Source organism: Alosa pseudoharengus, unplaced genomic scaffold (genome assembly GCF_046254945.1).
Source record: "Alosa pseudoharengus isolate Yale_2024_CS ecotype anadromous, Long Island Sound unplaced genomic scaffold, YU_APseudo_1.1 YU_APseudo_1.1_scf_4, whole genome shotgun sequence".
NCBI classification, from domain to species: Eukaryota; Metazoa; Chordata; class Actinopteri; order Clupeiformes; family Clupeidae; genus Alosa; species Alosa pseudoharengus.
The window spans coordinates 35,558,688-35,566,187 of NW_027468774.1; the positions used below are offsets into that span (position 1 = coordinate 35,558,688).

Genomic DNA, 7,500 nt, shown 5'->3' on the forward strand with positions numbered 1-7,500 from the left:
CTACCCTCCACTACCTGTACACAAACACACACTCCCCTCCCACAGTCCCCTACCTGCACATCCACACTAACTTGGTCTCAGTGACTGGTGCTATGAACATCAAGTCATGGGTGGTATGAAGCATCACGTTTTGTCTGCTCTCTTACAGAAATACCGAAATGAGTTCAACACAAATCTGGCATTGACTGAAATCTACAAGTATGCCAAGAGATACCGCAACCAGGTAAGACCTTCTCACTTCTAAATACTGCCAGTCTGATTTGGTGTGTGGTGTGTGGTGTGGGGGGGGGGGGCACTGTATGATTTTGTTGTGTGTGGGGGGGACACTATCTGATTTGGTCATGTGGTGTGGGGACACTAGTCAGGCCACTGTGGCTGCTCCTCTCCTGCCTTTTTGTTCGCTGACGTTGATCGCCAGACACCTACGAACCTACCTTCTTGAATTTCCCCTTGGGGATCAATAAAGTATCCATCTATCTATCTATCTATCTATCTATCTATCTATGGACGCTGACACAAATGCTGTTAAAACAGAGAGTGTAAGAGTTGATATGAACCCGAGCATGACGTGTGATTCTACGTTAAGACTATAATTTCTCAATCGTCAGAGGAGCGTGGCCAGTGTCTGCCTCTGCCTGCATGTCCCTGCGTCTGCTGGCTGATCCCAGGCCAGACGCTCTGATGGTGTGTGGCACAGGCGCAAGCTGGTGCCCACAACATCAAACAGAAACACAAACATCTCCTTTTATCAGGGCTAGATCACAAGGAGATAATATCAAACGTCCCTCATACCCCCCCCCTCCAAGTGTGTCATCTACTCTTTCACTCTCACTTCTCTAGGTCTCAACCCGTAGCTTGTTTCGTAAGATCCGAATATAGAGGAGATACTGTAGTGGAGGACTGGTGTGGAGCTTATGGAAAATGAGGGGTTGTGGTTAAGGTTGTTGGTGTATGTTGGTGAAGTCTTATGGTTCTGGTTAGAGTTTGGCTAGCATGTGGTTATGTCTCAGGTCTGGCCTAGTCGCATGTCATCAAGGTGCTTTAGTCACTGCCACAACTGTTCACATTTTATATGCTTGCAGGAAACACACACACACACACACACACACACACACACACACACACACACACACACACACACAACATGTACACACAGAAACAGACCCACAAAAACACCTACCACCCACCCACACACACACACACTTTAAAGCCTAGCTGGAATGTGGTGAGGGAGCGGTGAGCAGGCGAGGCACCCCATGAAAGGTTCCTTGATTGCGCTGTCTGTGCGCTTGGTCTGCTGGTGCTGAACGGAGCTCTGGGCTGAAAGGCAGCTGAGATGCGGGTGCCATAATACCAGCAGGGGAACGGGGATCACACAGGGTTTTTTGTGGGGGCATGGAGTGTGAAAGACGTGCTTCCCAGCCCCCCCCCCCCCTTTTCTCTGCATGAGCGATGGGGGACATGGAAGTTTAGCTCTGAAAGGAGAAGAGGATGTGGGCATTTGAATGGTCCTTAAAGTACTTCTTGTGTTTTTTTTTTCCATTGCTCTTTCTTCTGCCTTTTTATGCTGACCTCTCTCCCTTTTCCTCACGCAAACTCTTCCTCTGTTCTTCGCTAAACCCTCTCTCTCTCTCTCTCTCTCTCTCTCTCTCTCTCTCTCTCTCTCAGGTGGTGAACGCTCTGGAGTCCAACCCCACGGCGCGCCGCACACAGCTGCATCATAAGTTCGAGCAGGTCATCGCCCTGGTGGAGGACAACATCTACGAGTGCCAAAGTGAGGCCTAAAGGCCAATCACACGCCTGGACCAGGACAAACTTTGTGTTAAAGACTTTCTGCTGAATGGCCGGGATGGTGAACCAATGCAGGGGGGGTGGAGGGGGGGGGGGTGTGCGTAGGCTAAAAGGCCTCTAGTTGGATACTGGACAAGGTCACGGATTGGGATCGAATGACAGAACAAGGGGAACCGAGAGAGATGTGGTCTAGAGAACGTTCCCATCCCCTTTCTCATCTCTGTTTCTGTGGTGTGTGTTTATGTGTGACGGTGTAAGTAGGTCGCTCTCTCACACGTTCCCTGCTGATGTGGGTTCCCTTGCGGGAGGGGTGGGTGGGAAGGGGGGTCGGGCTGGTCGCGCTGGAACCCGCGGTTCCACAGCCCTGTTTTAGCACTGACCTGCTCTGAGAGCTGTTGATGCACTGGACTGAACAGTAATCGTCCTCACTAGTATTTATATGTCTTACTGAGGGGGGACAACACTTCTGTCATTATGAACAGAATGGTGTTTGTAGTGAACTGGCAAATGGGACCTCCCCTCGCTTTGTAGTCTGCACTGTTCTCAGGTCTGATTGTCCAAAAAAGTGGATTTTTCTTTCTTTCATGGTGCTTCAAGTAAAAAAAAATGCCTTTTACTTTTTTTGCATACAGATCCCACCATGCTTTGCTTGCTGGTTAGAAGAAGACATGGGGAGTGTGTAGATGTTTGTGAGGTCGTCTGCTGTGGTGTAGGCCCATATCTGAGCCCATAGAGATTCTGTGTGTGTGTATGTGTGCGTGTGTGTGTGTGAGTGTGTGTATGTGTGTGTGGATAGGTGTATGGGAGGGAGGTTGTAGGGGTTCTTATAATTTAGTATTTGTTTGGCGATAACCTATTACTAGGTGGTGTTTGTGTAAGGTAAGGAGTACAAATAGATGCTTCTTCGAAGAAAGAGGGAAATTTTATTAAATATAACTACTATGAAGTTAAACTGTTTTTTTTATTCTTTGAGACATTGTCATGCATAAAAGTCTGAAACTATACGGCTTTCCTGTCTCATTTCTTCCTCCACAGTAAACTATAGTGGCTATGCAAGTGAAATACCTCTTTGCAGAACAAAAATGAGTGAATTCAAATATCTTTTCTAATGTTTTTTTATTTCTTTTTATTTTCAATTGCAGCACATATAACATTTCCATATTTACACCAACCAATCAAACAAAACACAGATACAACCTCCTCATCTCCCAGTGAGATTCATATGTGCACTGGGACCCATTTGGACTAAATTATGTTGGAGTGTTGGTCTCTGAAGGGGCTACATCCGCCACGATAGGCTTCTCCCTGCCAGAACCAATCAGTGCAGCATTCACAATGCCAATCAAGTGTGTGTGCGTGTGTGTGTTTGTGAGAGAAAGAGGTGTTTGTTAGGGGTTCCTTGGAGATTGATCTAAATCTAGACATTCTAAAACATTTTGCTGCCTTCAGCTATGTCTTCAGTGACAAAATAACGCTTCAAACAAGGGCGCTTCAGGGAGTATCTTGTGAACAGTGTGGGATGTCATCAGCTCAGGCAGTGTTGACGAGTAAATATATTCATGTAGTCTCTGGAGTTTGGCTCCCCTCCTCTGAAGTCTCTTTTTATTGTTGGTTATTTTCAGTGTCATGTTATGTTTTGTCAACCGGTGTTCTCTTTATGCACACGTTCTCAGTAGTCTTACAGGGAAAACGGAAGTGAGCTAATTAGGAGCACACTCGCTCGATATCATTCACACTCATTTAGTCCACTTCAGCAGCTTTCCAATGGTTATTAGCCATTTGTACAGGGCCAGTAAAAACAGTAACAATAACGATTATTTCTACAAAATGGCCTCATGTTCATGTGGTTGAGGTGGTGCGTGCGTGGGAAGGGTTGGCCGCGTGACGGTGGATCCCCAGAAGCGCTGGGCAGGGCGGGGGTGGGGGGGTGGGGTTGGGGTTGAGAGAGAGGGTGGGGGGGGGGGGGGGCAGAGATCAGGCAGGGCCCACCTGGCTGGAGGAGATGGTGGAGGACTGGGTTTTAGAGGAGGCCGTAGTGGTGACTTCCTCCTCACCAAACGGGTTCGTCCCACAGCATACAGTCTTCAGCATACAGTTTCTAAACTACAGGAAAGAACATACAGAGCAAAATTGGGAGATAGCGTTCACTAGATGCGGCCTTATTGTGTGTCTATGTTTTGCCTTTAACAATATGAGGGTGATCCAACAGACTTGGAGTCAGGAAATGTGTGCGTGCGCAGAGATGCTGCAGTTTCTTACCTGTCTGTTCAGGAGAATGTAGATAACTGGATTGTACAGGGCGGCACTCTTGGCAAAGAATGCTGGGACTGTCATAGCGATGGGTCCGAAGTTCGCACCCTGATTGGCAAAGATGTACCAGGCCACAGTGGCATAAGGCACCCAGCACACCAAGAAGGCTATCACCATGACGATCACCATGCGTGTCACTTCCTTCTCTGCCCGCTGAGTGGACTCGGACTCCTGTTGCTGGGCTGCAGCCTGGGACAAGAGGAGCGAAATGACACATGGCCCACAAAACACGACTCCCGCTGTCTCCGTTAGTAGAACTCTAGATGAACCACTCTAATAGAACTCTAGATGAACCACTCTAATAGAACTCTAGATGAACCACTCTAATAGAACTCTAGATGAACCACTCTCATATCTAATATAACTCTAGATGAACCACTCTAATAGAACTCTAGATGAAACACTCTAATAGAACTCTAGATTAACCACTCTCATAGAACTCTAGATGAACCACTCTCATATAACTCTAGATGAACCCCTCTAATAGAACTCTAGATGAACCACTCTCATATAACTCTAGATGAACCACTCTAATAGAACTCTAGATGAACCACTGTAATAGAACTCTAGATGAACCACTCTCATATAACTCTAGATGAAACACTCTAATAGAACTCTAGATGAACCCACTGATCTATATAGATCAGTGGATGAACCACTCTAATAGAACACTAGATTAACCACTCTCATGGAACTCTAGATGAACCATTCTATTAGAACTGTAGATGAACCACTGTAATAGAACTCTAGATGAACAACTCTCTCGTGAGTACTCAGATGTGTTTGGAGTACTGTGTGAGAGTGTATTGCAAAATAAGATAATTAGAGTATTTGTCATGTGAAAAGTGAAAATGATGGCGTTTCTCTGGTTGTGTGTGAGCCTGAGGTGTTTCTGTGGTGTGGTGAGTATGAGAGTGTGTGTGTGTGTGTGACAGAAAGAGAGAGACTAACCGCACGGACGGTGCAGAGCAGGCGGCTGTAGCAGAAGAAGATGATGATCAAAGGGATGGTGAAGTGGAGGAGGAACATGTAGATGACAAACGAGGTGTTGTGGAGCTCAGGCCTGGGAGTGTAGTAGTCTATACCACAGGAGCACTGCATCCCTTCAGGAATGTACCTACACACACACGCGTACACACACACACGCACACATGCACACACGCACGCGTACACACACACACGCGCGCGCACGCGTACACGCGTACACACGTACACACACACACACACACACACACACACACACACACACACACACACACACACACACACACACACACACACACAAGGTGACAGGTGAAGGGTGACAGTAAGATGGGAGTGATTGTCCATCTGTACGTGTGTTTCTGGGACACGTAGTCAGACTTACCTGGACCAGCCCATCAGAGGGGGCAAAGCACAGGTGAGAGCCATGATCCATGTGAAGGCCACGCCTACAATCGCATGCTTCTCCCCAAATCGAAAGGTGGTCATAGGCTTGCACACTACAATATACCGCTCAATGGCCAACGCTACCAGGGACCACAGGGCAATTTCACCTACGACACACACAGACACAGATTATATTCATCCAGGCAGAAAACATTAGAAACATTCTCATTATTCTGGTGTAATCTTGCTAAATCTTGTATAGCATATGTTCTAAACTTATCTGCTCACAAAGCCATAAATACAAACGCATCCAAGCAAATCACAAATATCAGTAAGAGCTTTCCTAAATTATCACTAGATTAACACACACACACACACACACACACAGATGTTCAGCCATGTACTTACCACCCAGAGTGGCGAAGAAGCCCTCCACGTTGCAGCCGGTGACACCCAGTACGAAGTAGCCGTGCAGCGCGGTGTAGAGCGTGACGGTGAAGCCGCCGATCACCATGAAGAGGTCCGCCACGGCCAGGTTGAGCAGGATGTAGTTGAGCGGGGTGCGCAGCTTCTTGTGCTTGACCGTGACGTAGAGCGTGAGGAAGTTGACCGGGAAGGAGGTGATCATGAGGAAGATCATGTAGGCGGCCAGCAGCGAGTACTTCCACGGCTCGGCCAGATAGTACTGCGGGTGCTCGAAGGGGCTGCGCACCACCCCAGTCCGGTTGGACATGGGCACGTAGAAGTTGGGCCCTTCCGTTCCGTTCATGGTGGCCGAGAGCGAGAGAGGGAGTGGGGGATGGAGAGAGGAAAAAAGAGAGGAGAACGAGGGACGGAGAGAGAGAGGAGAGAGGAGAGAGAGGAGAGAGAGAGAGGGAGGTGTTCCAGACCAGACAGCTCAGATGAAATGAGAGAACAGCGAGAGGAGAGCAGAGGAGAGGACAGCTAGAAAGGTGTGATCTGCACCCCGGGACGCTGAGGGTCTCTTATAAGGCCCCCTCCCTGCGGATTAGCAGCCATGGGCGTAAGCAAGAGTGGATGTACACACACACACACACAAACACAGATTGAGGTCACACAGAACTGTCTCACTAATCCTACATGGATCAATAACACGTTTAAGTGGCCAGGGACATTTTTTTATCACTGTCGTCCAAGTAGAAATTGTATTTAAGGAGCTGGAGACCAGTTGGAGATGGCCGACTGTCTGATTGAACACTGAGAGTCAAGAAGCTCCCAGGCATAAAACATGGCTTGATTTGAAGACTTGAACACAGATACTGTACAGTCCCCCACAATGTCACACAACACAGTCTCTGTGCCTATGTTTCCTGACCTGAAGTGAGGGCGGCCATCACAAACTTACACAGAGGGCATATTGTCGGTTGTTTAGAGATCCTGAAGTGGACATACAGTGAATGGGAGTCCATTTTAATTCACTTCTGCCCACACAGAGCTCATCTGAGTCCCCCACAATGATCCTGTGAGTGGCCAATTCATTTGAGAGATGATGTGGGTTTTGGATTATTCTCATTCTAGTTCTGGGTCGAATTGGATGCTTGATTTCAGGTTAAATGAACTCTTTATACTGTTTTAGTCTCTGTGAATGAATCTATTGCAAAAAATAGTTGAAATAGGAATAGGTAATACCTACACACTGTCTTTACGGTAGGATCTTAACAACACGTCAGTCACTGCAATGTGGCATATCAGATATACATTCCCGAAGCACATACTTGCATATGTACAGACAAACACACAGTTAACACACGTTTTTTTGTGGAAAAAAAACTATGACTTTTATTAAAACTGCTTAACATTCAGAAGAACACATTTGTAATCTCATCACAACATGTGTTGTCAAGTGCATTCCATACACATCTATGGTAGTGGGCAGCACTAACTTGGTCCCACTTCATCATTCTCATGCGAATAGGCACAGTCACCAGAGTCAATCTGCAGTATTAAAGTGAGCTGTATATTAATGCCCTTTGCCATGTGACATTCTGCTGAGGTGTCTGTGTGTTGTGT

The 7,500-nt window shown here is 47.1% G+C and overlaps 3 protein-coding genes across 3 annotated transcripts in view; 1 reads left to right on the top strand and 2 right to left on the bottom strand.

Moving 5' to 3' along the window:
* plxnd1 (plexin D1) overlaps positions 1 to 2,793 on the top strand; it is a 59,366-nt gene extending 56,573 nt beyond the window's left edge. Inside the window, exons 35-36 of the mRNA XM_076266052.1 lie at positions 149 to 223; positions 1,669 to 2,793. Coding sequence (XP_076122167.1) covers positions 149 to 223; positions 1,669 to 1,785 — 192 coding nt within the window. The 3' untranslated portion in view covers positions 1,786 to 2,793. The remainder of the gene's footprint in view (positions 1 to 148; positions 224 to 1,668) is intronic.
* Positions 2,794 to 3,765: 972 nt separating this feature from the next.
* Positions 3,766 to 6,256, bottom strand: exorh (extra-ocular rhodopsin). Its single transcript, XM_076266054.1, has 5 exons — positions 5,878 to 6,256; positions 5,468 to 5,636; positions 5,053 to 5,218; positions 4,051 to 4,290; positions 3,766 to 3,894 (listed from the first exon to the last, which is right to left on the bottom strand). Exons 1-5 carry the CDS (start codon positions 6,236 to 6,238, stop codon positions 3,766 to 3,768), a joined length of 1,065 nt encoding a protein of 354 aa, XP_076122169.1. The 5' UTR covers positions 6,239 to 6,256.
* A 1,011-nt stretch (positions 6,257 to 7,267) lies between these two features.
* ift122 (intraflagellar transport 122 homolog (Chlamydomonas)) overlaps positions 7,268 to 7,500 on the bottom strand; it is a 33,280-nt gene continuing 33,047 nt past the window's right edge. The window contains exon 29 of the mRNA XM_076266055.1: positions 7,268 to 7,500. This exon is cut by the window's right edge and continues 432 nt beyond it. The gene's annotated coding sequence lies outside the window, so the exon portion shown is untranslated.

Excerpts from the sequence above, each read along its gene's own strand:
- exorh (XM_076266054.1), bottom strand. The coding sequence starts at position 6,238 with ATGAACGGAACGGAAGGGCCCAACTTCTACGTGCCCATGTCCAACCGG. Across the intron at positions 5,637-5,877 it reads CTTCTTCGCCACTCTGGGTG|GTGAAATTGCCCTGTGGTCC; the intron begins GTAAGTACATGG and ends TGTGTGTCGTAG. Across the intron at positions 4,291-5,052 it reads TGCTCTGCACCGTCCGTGCG|GCTGCAGCCCAGCAACAGGA; the intron begins GTTAGTCTCTCT and ends CTCTTGTCCCAG.